Source organism: Panthera uncia, chromosome A2 (genome assembly GCF_023721935.1).
Source record: "Panthera uncia isolate 11264 chromosome A2, Puncia_PCG_1.0, whole genome shotgun sequence".
NCBI lineage: Eukaryota > Metazoa > Chordata > Mammalia > Carnivora > Felidae > Panthera > Panthera uncia.
This window is the reverse complement of record NC_064816.1, coordinates 147,932,743-147,947,750: the sequence shown is the minus strand read 5'-3', so window position 1 is coordinate 147,947,750 and position 15,008 is coordinate 147,932,743. Positions and strand designations below refer to the sequence as shown.

The following is a 15,008-nucleotide window of genomic DNA, read 5'->3' as shown; positions in this document are numbered from 1 at the left end:
ATGCAGGGTTTGAATTTTGTGGGGCATTGTTGTGGGAAGATAGAAAAGAAATGGAGGATGCAAGGAGCTTGAGCAGTTGAATGACAGTTGGTTTGAGCCCTGACCCTATTCTGGGGCACAACTGAAAAACAGACTATAGAAGTGCCCGGAGGCATTTGTGGGCAGCATAAGTCTAGTGCTAGGGCAAACCTAGTGCAGACTGGGATAAAAATCCAAAGGTGGCCTGGAATCATGGATGGACCCTTGTTTGAGGAAGGATATAGGCAGATATGGTGCTACACATGATAATGTTTCTTCAGAGGGCTAAACAGCTGGCTCATCTGCACTGGTCCTTCTCTTTTGGCCACAGAAATGGAAATCCACCCAAGCTGACTGCAGCAAAAAGACAGGAGTGAGGCTAGGCCCTGGGAGAGTCTGATCCAGGCAGCGGTGGTAACAGGGACTCAGGCCCTCTCCTTCTCATGTCCGTCTGGGCCCATAGTCACTCCTTTGCCTTTCTGAGCATTCAGGATTTACCCCACTCTCCCTGAAGACCAGTACTATGCTTGCCTGTGTACAAGGCCATCCCATGAATCTCAAACGTAGACCCTTAGATCCAGCCACCAGAAGACACTGATGTACTCTCTCTGCATCCGTAGAAAGGGACTGTCACTAGTCATGTCTGGTCAGATGTTCATACTTGAGCTAAATCAGTTGTGACCAGGAGTCAAGGTTACCTACAAATGCAGCTGGGGGAAATGCAGTTTTCAAAGAAAGGAGGTTGTTGCGGGCTGAGCAGTCTGTCTCATGTATTTGCTATAAAATTGTTTGTGTGTTTTTAGCTATTTTGGGAGTGCTTTTTCCACTCATCTTAAGGAAAAATGAGGGCAGCTTTTGTCTAGTGATTTTCAAAATTCTGTTATACTGACGACTTCACAATTTTCAGAAAAGAACATAGTGGTGAAACACAGAAGTAAATTATTAATCCTGTTTCTGGATGATCAGGCCAAGGTATAGTTTATTTTCCAAGCTTTCATTAGAAATTGAGTCTGTTTTTCAACCACTTGAAAGAGGTTTTCTGGGTATTTGTGGGTATTTACCCTAGAGACCACATGGCTTTTAGTGGTTTTGTGGACCAGGAAAGATTGCCTACTGGGACTGAGTCTTCTGGGGCCATAAGGCTCTGGTCTGCTTAGTGTCCTGCAGCCAGAGGGTCACAACTTTTTATAGTTAAGTCACTCGTCTCTATATCTGCCCCCCCTCATTTGTAAAATAAAGATCAATGATAGCACCTACCACATAGATTTGTTCTGAGCATCATATGAGATTAACACATGGAAAGCACTATGACACATAGTAAATAATTAATGCTACCTAATAGTAACAATGATCACTAATAAGGCCAAAATGCTAAATATTCAAACAAATGTTTCTCAGTCACAAAAGTACTTTTAAGTCCGGTATTTCAATCACGATACAATTGGAATGTTTTGCTTTCTTAACAGATCTGGAATGGGAAGTTAGAATCCACTCCTAGGATATGTGCCTGCATTTGGGGTGGGGTGAGCTGCTTCCAGGTCTTCGTGTCGCTCTAATGAGCTCATAATCTGTCAGCCTTCCCTTGGACGTGGTTCTCAAACTTCAGTGTGTGTCAGAATTACAAGTAACTCGGTAACAAGAAGGTTGCTAGATTCCGGCCAGAGATAGATGCTGGTCTGTGGGACCACTACAGTAGTTGTAACAAGTCCCCAGAGCAAAGCTGATGGGATTGGTCTGTGGACCGCCTGCTGAGAAGCACGGCCATCAACAGGGAAAATACCAACCAGGAGACAAGCTTTCCTTGCACTTAATTCTTCCTCTTCCCCCTTCCCTTTTCACTCCCCTCACTCTTGCCTCCTCCTCTTCCTCCTCCTGTTGCTCCTCACTTAGGAACCTCTTGTAATGACCCACTCAACAAGCTGACTCCAAAATAATTGTCTGCAAATTCTAGAAACAGTTTGGCAGCTGGCAAAAAAAAAAGGACTCAACTAGCTACCATCTATATCTGACTGAACAGAATTGAGACTTATTTTATTCCAACTCAACACCCCATCACCACTTACTACACACTTGGCTCTGTGCCTGGCATTGTTCTAGTTTTATTTAGTTGTAGCAGTAAATAAGTCAGACAAGTTTCCAGTGGTGGGGCTGGAGCTGGCCTGCCCTGGCTTGTGAAAGTGAACTGTTAAGTTTTCAGGAAATTTTACAAGCTGGTTGTGGTCACGGTGGACCTTGAAATTACCCTTGGTGGTAGTGTAGTATGGAAATTAGCATATGGTAGCCGTGGGACTTTTCCAGGGAAAGCCTACTGTTAACACTTGGCAGAACACCCACCCCAAGATTCTTGCTCTCAAGAGGCTTCCTTTCAAGTTGGGAACTTACAAATATGAAATAATTATGATAATTTCAGATGATATAAGTGCTGTGGAGGTAATTTGATAATCGAAGGGGTGGCAGGCAAAACCTCTCGGGGAAGGTGACAATGGAGTTGAAACCTGGAATATGAGAAGTTGACAACTTACAAAGAGAAATAGCATTTCAAGTAGGATGCCTGGTGGTGCAAGGGCCTGGAGATGCGGCCGAGACTGGGGTGTTCCAGGAACAGAAAATAGCTGTGCTGAGTTAAGGGGAGAGATGTACAGGGAGAGAAAGTGCCTGACAGGCATATTGAGGAGTTGGGATTTTTTTCTGAGGAGTAGTGGGAAATAATCGAAGGGTTTTAAGCAGGGAGGTGACATGAATTTTGCGTTAGGTTGAGTTGAGTTGATTTTTGTGTATGATTTAAGATAGCGGTCTAGGGGCACCTGCTTGGGATCCTGTCTCTCCCTGTTTCTCTGCCCCTCCCCTGTTCACCCAGGTGTTCTCTCTCTGAAAATAAATAAATAAACATTAAAGATTTTGGCTTAGGTATCAGGGTAATGCCGGCCTTGTAAAATGAGTTTGGAAGTGTTCCCTCTTATATGTTTTGAAGGAATTTGAGAAGGATTGGTATTGATTCTTTAAATGTTTGGCAGAATTTACCAGTGTAGCCAATGGTCTTAGACTTGGGTTTGTTGGGAATTTTTTGATTACTGATTTAATCTCCTTACTAGTAATTTACCTGTTCAGATTTTCTTTTTTTTTTTAAGGTTTATTTATTTATATTCAGAAAGAGAGAGCATGAGCAGGAGAGGGGCAGAGAGGATTCCAAGCAGGCTCCATGTTGTCAGCACAGAGACTAATATGAGGCTTGATCTCATGAACCGTGACATCATGACCTCAGCTGAAATGAAGAGTCAGGTGCTTAACTGACTCAGCCACCCAGGCACACCCACATTTTCTATTTCTTCATGATTCAGTCTTAGTAGAAGGTATATTTCTGGGAATCTTTCCATTTCTTCTAAGTTGTCCAATTTGTTGATATAATTGTTCATAATAGTCTGTTATGATCCTTTGTATTTCTGTGGCATTAGTTGTAACATTTCCTCTTTCATTTCTGATTTGAGTCCTCTCTCTTCTTGGTGAGTCTAGCTGAAGGATTGTCTTTTTTTTTTTTTTTTTTTTTTTACCGAAATAGCTCTTAGTTTTATTGATCTTTTCTATTGTCTCTTTAGTGTCCATTTATTTCCACTTTGATCATTGTTATTTCCTACATTCTATTTTTTTTTTAATGTGTATTTATTTTTGAGAGAGAGAGAGAGAGAGACAGAGTGAGAGTGGGGAGAAGCAGAGAGAGAGGGACACAGAGCCTGAAGCAGGTTCTAGGCTCTGAGCTCAGCACAGAGCCCAATATGGGGCTCGAACTCACGAACTGCGAGATCATGACCTGAGCCAAAGTCAGACACTTAACTGACTGAGCCCCAATTTCCTACCTTTTATTAACTTTAGGCTTCATTTGTTCTTTTTCTAGGTCCTTGTGGTATAAAGTTAAGTTTTTTAGTTGAGATCTTTCTTATTTCCTGAAATAGGCTTTATCACTATGAACTTCCCTCTTAGAATGGCTTTTTATGTATCCATAAGTTTTAGTATGTTGCATTTCTATTTTCATTTCTCTCACGGTATTTTTTTATTTCTCCTTTGATTTCTTCTTTGACTCCTTGGCTGTTCAGTAACATGTTGTTCCATTTCAACATAATTGTGAATTTTCCAGTTTCTTCTTGTAATTAATTTCTAGTTTCATACTAATGGGGCAAAGGGTACTTGATAGGAGTTCAGTCTTCTTAAATTTATTAAGACTTGTTTTGTGGTCTAACACATTTATTATCTATCCTGGAGAACATTCCATGTATCCTTGAGAAAAAGGTGTATTCTGTTGCTTTTGGATGGAATCTGTATATATGTTGAGTCCATCTGGTCTAACATGTCATTTAAGACCAATGTTTCCTTATTGATTTTCTGGTTGGACAATCTATCCATCGATCAAAGTGTGGTATTAAAGTCTCGTATTATTGCTACTTATTTCTCCCTTTGGTGTGTTAGTATTTGCTTTGTATATTTAGGTGCCTCTCTGTTGGGTACATAAATATAAGTGCTATGTCATTTTTGTTGAATTGATCCCATTATCATTTTGTATTGCCTTTCTTTGTCTTTCACAGTCTTTGTCTTAAAGGCTATTTTGTCTGATAAAATATAGGTACCGCAGCTTTCTTTTTGTTTCTATTTGCATGGAATATAATTTTGCATCCCTTTGCTTTGAGTCTGTTTGCATTTTTACATCTGAAGTAAGTCTCTTATACACAACATTGAGATGGGTCTTGTTTTTGTAGCCATGCAGCCACTCTGTGCCTTCTGATTAAAGACTTTAGTCCTACATTTAAAGTAATTATTGATACGTATGCACTTACTACCATTTTGTTCATTGTTTTCTGGCTTTGTTCTTCTTCTCTTGCTTTCCCTTTGTGACTTGATCATTTTCTGTAGAGGTTTGCTTGGATTCTTAATCTTTTGTGTATCTACTCTAGGTTATTGCTTTGTGATAACCACGAGGCTTATGTAAGACCTTGTATAGATACAACAGTCTATTTTAAGTTGATGACAGTTTAAGTTTGAACTCATTTGTAGGCATCCATTTTTTTTACTTACCCATTTTATGTTTTTGATGTCACACTTAACATCTTTTTATTTTGAGTATCCATTCACAGATTAGTGGAGGGGTTTTTTTGTTTTGCTTTTTTGCTACTTTATGGGGTGGGGCAGAGGGAAAGTGTGAAGCTGGTACTGCTTCTCTTGAGAGTGGTGTAGTCAGCCCCTAAATGTATGTTGAAGTGGAAGTCTGCCCCTCAGGCCACACCTTGAAGATAAATGAATCGGCCTCTTTACAGAAAGACTGGTTGTGTGCTTGCCGTGTTTCAATCGGCCGTGCCTGCGCTGTGCTCTGGGTGGGGTCAGAGGGCAGGCAGCCAGCTGGCAACTGTTTCTGTCTGTTGCGGTCTTATGGGACCAATGAATAGAAGTTCTGCTGGCCACCAGAACCAGATGACCAAGGGGTGCCCCTGGGTGGCAGCCACCAAAACTGGGGCAGACATATGTTTAAGCTCCTTTCCGGGAGATGCTGGTGACCTGGAGTGAGCCAGAGGGAGAAGATGGCACTCACCCTCTGAAGGGTCTGGGGAGGATTACAGTTGGCCCCTAAATGTGTATGTAGTTAGACACCTGACCACAGGCTACAGCTATGAAGATCAGCTAATTGGCCTCTTTTCCAGAAATCCAGACAGACAGAGTTTCTGTGTGCTGGCTTTCCACTGCTGTGTCCTGTGGTGTAGCTGGTTACAGTACAGGAACTGTTTGCTTGTTATATTCCTGTGGACCCATAAACTTCAGCCCTGCTGGCCATCGGAGACAGGTGATCAGATGTCTCCTGGGCAGTAGCCACAAAAACTAGGGCACCAGACATGTGCACGAGCTCCTTCCTTGGAGATACCAGAGATCTGGAGCAAGGTCGAGGGAGGATGTAAAGCTGGCAACTGCTGGCCTCCATATTTGGAGAATATTTCAGTAAATTCCTCGTTGTGGTTCAAGTAGATGCTTGCCTATCAGGGTGATGCTTTAAGAGAAGAAAATAGGCCTCTTTCACAAAAAGACTGGATGTGTTTCAGTGTGTTGCCTCTGTACCCTGGGTGGGGGTGTGGGAGGGTGGCAGTTGGTGGGGGAGGGAGAGCGGGGATGGGTGGGAGGGAGGGGTAGGTAGCCAGGTGAGTTCATGTGAGCCCTTTAAGAACTGTTTCTCAGATTGATGTGGCTGTGTGGATCTCATGGATACAAGCCCATTCATTGGCTTTCAAAGCTAGATGTTGTGGGGACTCATCTCTCAGGCACAGGTCTTAAAAGTTGGGGTGCCAGATGTGGGATTCAAACCCTTAGGTCCTCAGGGAGAAGCTTGGAGTTCTAAGTTCCCTCCTGATTGTGGTGGCTGCACCAGGGGTGGGGTTTATGGCAAGATTGTGTCTCAGCCTCTCCTACTGTTTTGATGTGGATTTTTTTCTTGTTTACCTTACGCTTAGGAGTTGCTCGGCTAGTTTCTGTGTTTCTTTCAGAGGAAATGGTTTCCTATTTAACTGTAGATTCAGTCTGTCCACAGAGGAGTTGCTTTCAGGATCCTCCTATGTTGCCATCTTGAATGGGAACTTTTTAGGTTGATAACAACATACATTTTGTAGTCTGCTTTTTGTATGCAACAATACATTGCAGACATTTTTTTCATATGAATAAAAGTCAAGCTCTCTGTTGATGCTGAAAAATAGACCCTTGTATGCATATTCCAAAAGTAAATTTCCAATTACTTTATCGGTTCTATATTGTTGAAGGTCTAGACTATTGGATATTTTTCTATTATAAATAACAGTAATGAGCGTCCTCGTGCTTGCATTTTTATCTAACTTTGGGATTATCTCTTTAGGATAAATTCCTAGGAATTGGAGTGGTAAGTAGGTCAAGGGGTCTGCTCATTTTCCATTTTGACACATTGTGCTAAAACTCTCCTTTGGAATGTTGCACTGGTGAGTAAGGTCTTGCTGCTTCACAGATTTGCCAACTGGGTTTGTCAGTCTTTGTCATATTTGCTAGTCTCACTGGCAATAAATGATCTTTGTTATTATGTTTAGCATTTCTTTGACGAGTAATGAAACAATGTTCTTTGCGCATTTTAATTGGGTATTTTATCTTTTTTAGCTTGTCCATTCAGGGTCCTTCCCATTTTCCAATTCAGTTTTAAATCCTTGATTGGTGAGTCCTTCATACATGGAGGATTTTAACCATTTTTCCGGCATATTGTAAATATTTGTCCCAATTTTCCATTTGTTTTTCATTCTTATTTATGTTCTCCTTGCTTTGTACAGAAACTGTAAGTTCACAAATTTATTAGTATTTTCTTTACAACTTCTGTGTTCTGTGATTAGGATTGTGAAAATACACATCTCCTTGCCCGTACTCTGTGGACTTCTCATTTTGGGGGAGAGGATTCATAAGCATTTTATTGAAGTATAGCATGCATATAAAAGTGTTTAAAAGCATCCCTGGTTCCGATCGAGAAATCCCTGACTTGTCCTCTCCCAGGCCATTGGGATACAGCAGTAGGAGGCCTAATGCAGCAAACAGCTTTATGATTCCCTAGATGGAAGGCCAGTGGTCCCTACACACTTGATTTAATAACCTATTTTTTACTCCTGGATTAGAAATGTCTATTTGCTTACCTTTCCACAATTTCTTGGTCTATTTCTAGCCTAACTATTTTAGTCCATTAATCTGTCTGGTTTCGTCATTGTCATATTCTTATTAGTTGAATATTTATAGTACATTTTCAAAACTGGCTGCCTAGGCCCCACCTAATTGTTCTTTTTTCTCAGATAAGCCTCAGAATCATTTAATTACAATGTGCCTCCCTTGCCTGTCCAAATCCTATTAAGATTTTAATGATTAATTCATTAAATGTATCCATTAATTTAGGAAAAAATGGACTTTTCTTCCCCCTTGGTATTATCTTCCTAAGAGCAGAGTTTGTGTCAATTTGTTCAATGTTTGTTCTATGCTGTTCCTTGCTGACATGTTAGTGTTTCTTCAAAGAGCTCCTGCATATCTTGTTAAATTTATTCTTAGGCATTTTAAGGCTTTTCATTGTTATTGTGAATAGATTATTTGCTTTCATTATAAATTCTAGTCTTGCATTCTAAGTTATTTGTATTTGGAAAAGCTGTTGATTTGCAAACAGCCAGCTCACTGAATGCATTCAAGATGGTTTTTCATTCGAGCCTCTTGAGTTTTTCAAATTTATAATCGCATCTGTATTGTGATTCTAGTCTATCCCTCCAGATGGAATGCTTCCAGTCAACATTTAAAAATTTTTTTTTAAATGTTTATTTATAATTGAGAGACAGAGCACAAGCGGGGGAGGGTCAGAGAGGGAGACAAAATCTGAAGCAAGCTCCAGGCTCTGAGCTATCAGCACAGAGCCTGATGCAGGGCTCAAACTCATATGCCGTGGGATCATGACCTGAGCTGAAGTTGGATGCTTAACCGACTGAGCCATCCAGATGCCCCTCAAGTCTCATTTAATGTACTTACGATTCCATAGCTTACAAAAGGTAAACTCACCCCCATTGACTTTCTTTCCTTCTCTTTCCAGCCAAACTACTTGAATGGGTTCCTTTCCTACACTGTCCTCACTTCCTTTCCCCACTCATTCCCTTGCCCCCAAACCTGCTGCAGCCATCCCTACTCCACCAAAATGATTCTTGATGGTGTCTCTGATGATGACCATGTCTCTAAATTCAAACCTTGTTTTAATCTCCCATCACACTTGACTTCTCCCTCACTGTAAACACTGATGGCTACCTCTTCCCTTGGCATCCATCACCTGGCACACTTTGGGTTTTCTCCTGGATCTCCAGCTGTTCCTTCTCAACTTGTGATTGATCTTCCTCTGCTTTTTCTCTATTGTTGAGGATTCTCGGTGCTCAGTTTTAGACCCTCATCTTTTTATAATCTATCTCCATGTAGGTGATTTCACCAATTTTTATGATTTTAGTTACCAGTCATTTGCTCATGAATCCCAACTTTGTATCTCTGGACTAGGTCTTTCTTCTGAACTCCGGATTCATGAATGTAATCACCTCCTGGGCATTTCCACTCAAATGTCTCAACATCATACTCAGGATATCTTTCCCAAACGCATTCCTCTTACACAGTCCCCATCAGTGAATGTTGTCACTTTCCAACCTGGTCTTCACTCCCTTCACCCTCCCCAGCTATTCAGTCCCCAACCATGTGGATTTAGCCTCCTAGTAGATCCTGCATAATTCACCTTCCCTCCTTTTTCACCACCTGCACCACTCTGGTTCAAACTACCCTCACCACACTGGGCTGCCAAGAGAGCATCCGGACTATTCTGCAAGCTCTTACTCTCCTTCAACTTCCTCTCCTCCCTGTATCCATGTTGATCTGTGTTCTTTTGTTTATAATCCTTTATTGTCTTGCCCTTCCTCTTAGACGAAGACCCAGATCCTCAACTTGGTTTACAAGACTCCACCACTAAGGCTCCCAACCTTGTGCTCATACCCATTTACCTAGCTGTAAGCAATCTGGTGTTTGTAGTTGATTACCACAGTTACCGCCTTCCGGGATTCTCTCACTTGCTATTCCCATGGACTGGAAACTTCTCCCTTTCTACCCTGTCTCCACTTCCAGTAAGCTAGGATTCTCTGCTCAGAAAAGCCCTCCCTGATGCCTTAAATTAAGTCTGGTCTCTCTGCTGTGAGCTTTTATGACCCCTTGAAATTTTCCTTCAGATTATCAGATTATAATTGCTGATTTGTTTTGCCAGGCTATTCAAAATCGCTCTCTTCCAACACTTTAAGCCCTGTGAGGACAATATGGGCTTGTTTTACTATCTTTTGTATTTCTAGCTCCTCCAGTACCTGGCATGTAGTAGGCATCAAAACATTTTTTGAGGGGCACACCTCGGTGGCTTAGTTGGTTGAGCATCCTACTCTCAGCTCAGGTCATGATCTCATGTCATGATCTCACGGTTCGTGGGTTGGAGCCCTGCATCGGGTGCTGTGTTGGCAGCTCAGAGCCTGGAGACTGCTTCCAATTCTGTGTCTCCCTCTCTCTCTGCCTGTCCCCACTTGCACTCTGTCAAAAAAGAATACAAGTTAAAAAATTGTTTTTGAATGTTTTAATATAGAAAATGCATTTATTTTTTATTATTTAAGTAATCTCTATACCCAACATGGGGTTTGAACTCATGACCCCAGTATCAAGAGTCACATGCTCCTCTGACCCAGCCAGGTGCTCCTGAATTTATTTTTTATATTGATTTTGTATCCAACTATTTTACTGAAATAGTTTCAGTCTTTGGGAAAGCTGATGCTAACAGAGAATTCAATGTGCAAGAGACTTGTTGGGGAACACCTGGCAGGGCAAATGAGGGAGGGAGCAGGAGTGGGTGGGGAGAACTTTCACACCGTGGTGCAGGGGATAGCAGCGAGGGTCCACTTAGCCAGTGTTTTGTTAGTGAACCTCTAGGTTTTATTTACTGGTACTTATTTACAATTTTTGAATCAATACACTTGAGAGGGCAGTTGGGGTTTTGTGTGTATGTATTTTATTTTTGTTAGGTTTTATAGTCATTGTCTTCCTGGTTTCATTAAAAAAAAAAAGGAAATTGGAAGAATAGAAGGGAAGGGGTGATGGGCTACCAGCAGTTATCAAATGTTGTAACTTGTCTATGTACATCTGTGTGAGTATATATGTACCTAGGCTCATATATAAACACACATACACAAACTCTCCATCTATCTACACATATATCTACATATTGCAAAATTTTAAATTTTTATGTAGTCAATTTACCAAGTATTTTCACTTCTAGAGTTAATGTTTTGTATCATGTTTATTGGCCTTCATCATTCATGCATTATTTCTAAAAATATTTCCAATATACTACCAGTTTAACAGCTTTCAGTGTTTTCATCTAAAACATTAAATTCTTTGATCTTTTCACAATTTATTTCTGCTTAAGGCCTGAGGTAAGAATTCAGCTTTAAAAATCAACAAAACAATGGCTAGCTAGTTGTTCCCAGGGCCACTAATCATCCTTTTGTCTGGCTATTCTCAGTTGATTTACCGTGACTCCATTGTTGGAAACCCCCACTTCCCTACTGGATTCTATTTTGGCACCCGTATCACCCCGCTCATGGTTAGAACGTTATTACCACTTAGGCTGGTGACTTCCCTCAGATTCTCTCACTTGCATTTGTTCTCAGAAATTTCCAGATTTTCCTTGCATGTTAATTCTTTCCAATAAACCTTAGGGTCAATTTTTTCCCCTAAATTGACTAAAAAAAAAAAATCCTACTGGAATTTGGATTGAGAATCCATTAGAATTACAGATGACTTTGAGAAGTATACTTTCACAATTTTCTAAGAACTAGATTTACTCAATTTTACATATTCTTTAGTTACAATTTTCTTCATATACGTCCTACACATTTCTTATTTATTCCTATTTTTTTATTTTTTGTCCCTATTGTGTCTCACACATTTAATATTCTTTGTTGTTTTTATTTTTGAGATTTGACTCATGGATTAGAAGTGGAGATTTTGCTGTTATATTTCTGTTATTTCAGTTTGACACTCTTTTAGTCAGAACACATTCTAGGATTTTAAATCTTTTAGGTTCATTTTATGCCGCAGAACATGGTCTATCTTAGTGAATGTTGCAGGGGCAGTAGAAAAGAAAACGTACTTTGCTGCTGTTGGGTAAGGTGTCCTGTAAATGTCAGTTAGACCCTGTTGGTTGATGGTGTCATGAAGTTCTTCTATAGCCTCTATTTTCTGCCTAGTTCTATCAATTGTTGAGGGAGGACAGTCTTGAAGTTTCCAACTGTATGTGGATCTATCTAGATCTCCATTCAGTTTTTACTGAATATATTTTGAAGCTTTTTGGTACGTAAACCTTCCAAATTGTTTCCTCATTGACTAAACCTTTTATCACTGTGTAATGTCCCTCTTTGTTCCTGTTCTGGGCTGGATTTTAGAAGTAGAGATGAATAGATCTTTCTTTTTGATACAGTACATCAAAGGGGGGCCTGGAAATCCAGGAATTGTAACAGAGAACAGAGAATTCTCAATTGAGAATTGTAACAGAATTCTCAAATTATTTTTATAATCAGGCATTAGGGTTCTTGGTTACAAACAAGAGAAACTGACTTTAGGCAGAAAGGAACTTACTGGAAGACTATCCACTCACATCTACTAGGTGGCTAGAGCCCTGTTAGGAAGCCCAGCACGGTTTCTCTGTAGGGAAGCTAAAAACAAAACAAAACAAAACCCCCCCAAACCCAAAATGCAGTTGCCTCTGGTCCTAGCTAGGAGAGCAGTTAGGTTTTGCAACTTCAGGCAGCTCTGGGTTAATGGATGTAGGAAATGGTAATGTGTGAACTAGCTAGTAACACAGCATGATCTCAGCCAAAGGTTGTGTACAAATTGGTAGAAATTCATTCTGAATGTGGAAAAATGAACACCAGTTTTGATTGTCACACCTGAAACATCATGAACATAGATAGACATGTCATCTTTCCAGACACTACAGATTACATCTCCAAAACCTTTTTCCCTAATTCATCCTGTCAGAACTGAAGGGAACCAGTGGATGTTTGGCAGAGGGAGTTCTGCATAAAATGAACTAGAGGTTGAAAAAACTAAACTGGTATGAGAGTGTGGGAAAACCAGATCTTTTTACCTTCCCTAGGTACTGGTTTGCTCTGGAGATGCTGGAGGAGTGGGTGCAGAGAGGTCTGACCTGGCCAGTACATGCTTATGTCAGTCCCCACTCACAGAATCACACAAAATGCCTGCAGTAGCTGGGCCCAAATAAATAACTCACCTGAGGCGTCGGGAAGGCACAATTTATAGAATGGCTGCAAAAGACATTCTTTCATGTCTGTGGAGAGATGATTTCCCCTTTGACATAAAAAAAATCAGCTGACAAGTGACTGGGACACAATAAATGGAGTCATTCCTTGTGACTTGCAGGTTCTTATGAGCGCATCCTTCCTGGGGGCCCTGTGTCTTTTCTCATCAGTCTGCATTGTATGTGCCATTTCTGCCTTTACTCTCCCCATTGAGACCAAAGGACGAGCTCTACAGGTAAGTGATGCAGAAATCTCTTAGGTATTCTCAGCTACCACCTTTTGACCAAAGGACATGACCTTGGAGCATGGAAATTCTTTGAAGTAGACATGACATCCAGGTGTGTACTAACACAATGGTGTTGAGTAAAAAGCCTGAGTATCCAGTTGGCTTGCATGTAACTTTGAGCAGCACTGAAGCTAGAGTAACCAATTATTCACTCCAAACCTTTGCTAAACTCTTCAAAGATGATAGTGTGGTGTGATTTTCCCTGAATAATGTCTGTATTCCACTAAAATAACAACTATAAAACTACCATTGCCATTACCAGGTACACAAAGGTAAATGTGAGGCTCTTAATTCATTGTAAGTTTATTAAGAAATCATCTATTACTAGTTTCTAGTGTCTGACAGCTGAGGATGAATGGAGAAGCCTTTTTATTAAATATATTGATCTACTAAATCACTTCTTATTCCAGCAAATTAAATGAAGACCTGCGAACCAATGTCTACCGGAGAAGAAAAATGCATTTTGTGTTTACAAAGAGCTGTGGCACAGTTTTAAAGACCTGGTTTAATTTCTGTATGCTACTTGGTAATTAAGAAACTGATTACGTATTTCTGAAAAATAAGGCACATGAGAATGAGGTGGGTTAATTTTATATTCCTGTCTTTTTTGGGAGACTACAGAGAACTTTTGTAAAAATATACTTCAAAGATGGGAAGGGTAGGTCTATGGGAGATGGGCAGGGGGAAGTAAAGTTTCTCAGAGAAAGTGCATATATACTTGATATTCTCCCATGAGGTTTGTAGCAAAAGTTGGACTGAAATTTTGTAGCTAAGGCATGAACTTGGGGTTGTATCATTAAGCCTTTCACAACAGTCACCAACTTCACGGCAAAAACGAGCATTTAAATTGCCTCCGTGTTGATGAAAGTTGCTTATTTATAAAATATGCTTAAATGAGTATGAGTCTTGTATATAATTAGGAAGAAGCTGGGAATACACTATTTTTTTCCCATTCTATTTGTATTCTAATTTCATTACTTTATGGGAGAATCTTTGATTCCCATGATGAGATTTAAAAAAATGAAAGTGCAGCAAGCTCTCTGACATCATGTCACCATTTGCCCTTTGTTAAGCAACTGCTTTCACGCAGGACATCACACCTGTGCATATCACTTTAGTAGGTTAGGTATGGTGTGGAAAGAAAACACCGAAGGCTTTTGCATTTAGATTCTTTGATTGCTATTCGGGCTTACTGCGGACACCTCTAAAACTGGGGACCCTATGGCTTGGCTCATCAATTCCTCCTATCCCCCCTCTGCAGGGGAAAAAAGAACTCACTGCAACTAGAATCAAGTATCACTGTATTACCAAACTATGATAGGGTTTATATCCCTGCTTCCATGAGGGTGCAAGTCACCCCTATTTGAACAAGAGGCACAAATAGCTTAAAGTCAGGAAACTTTTCCTGTCAAGGGCCAGACAGTATTTAAGACTCTGTGAGCTAAACATGGTCTCTCTCACACACCCCCAACACTCCACTAGCCTTAAAAAATGCAAAGGGGTGCCTGGGTGGTTCAGTCGGTTAAATGTCCAACTCAATTTCAGCTCAGGTCATGATCTCACAGTTTGTGAGTTCGAGCCCCACACTGGGCTCTGCACTGACGGTGTGGATCCTGCTTGGGATTGTCTCTCCCTCCCTCTCTCTGCCCCCTCCCGTTAGCTCTTGCTCTCTCAGAAATAAATAAAAAACATTTAAGTAATGTTTAAAAATGTAAAAAGCATTGCTAGCTCTCAGACTATTGAAAAGATGGCCATAGGTTAAATTTGGCTAACAGGTCATAGCTGAAATAAATTTTTAGGCCCAAGAGGAATCAGCT

General features: G+C 40.6%; 1 protein-coding gene across 2 annotated transcripts in view; it reads left to right on the top strand.

Annotated features, from left to right (window-relative positions):
* SVOPL (SVOP like) overlaps positions 1–14,172 on the top strand; it is a 67,691-nt gene extending 53,519 nt beyond the window's left edge. Inside the window, exons 12-13 of one of the 2 annotated variants that reach the window (XM_049641928.1) lie at positions 13,027–13,140; positions 13,602–14,172. In XM_049641928.1, coding sequence (XP_049497885.1) covers positions 13,027–13,140; positions 13,602–13,613 — 126 coding nt within the window. In that variant the 3' untranslated portion in view covers positions 13,614–14,172. Of the gene's footprint in view, positions 1–13,026; positions 13,165–13,601 lie in introns of those variants that run through there. The other variant, XM_049641930.1, reaches the window with a different exon arrangement.
* The last annotated feature ends 836 nt before the right edge of the window (positions 14,173–15,008 follow it).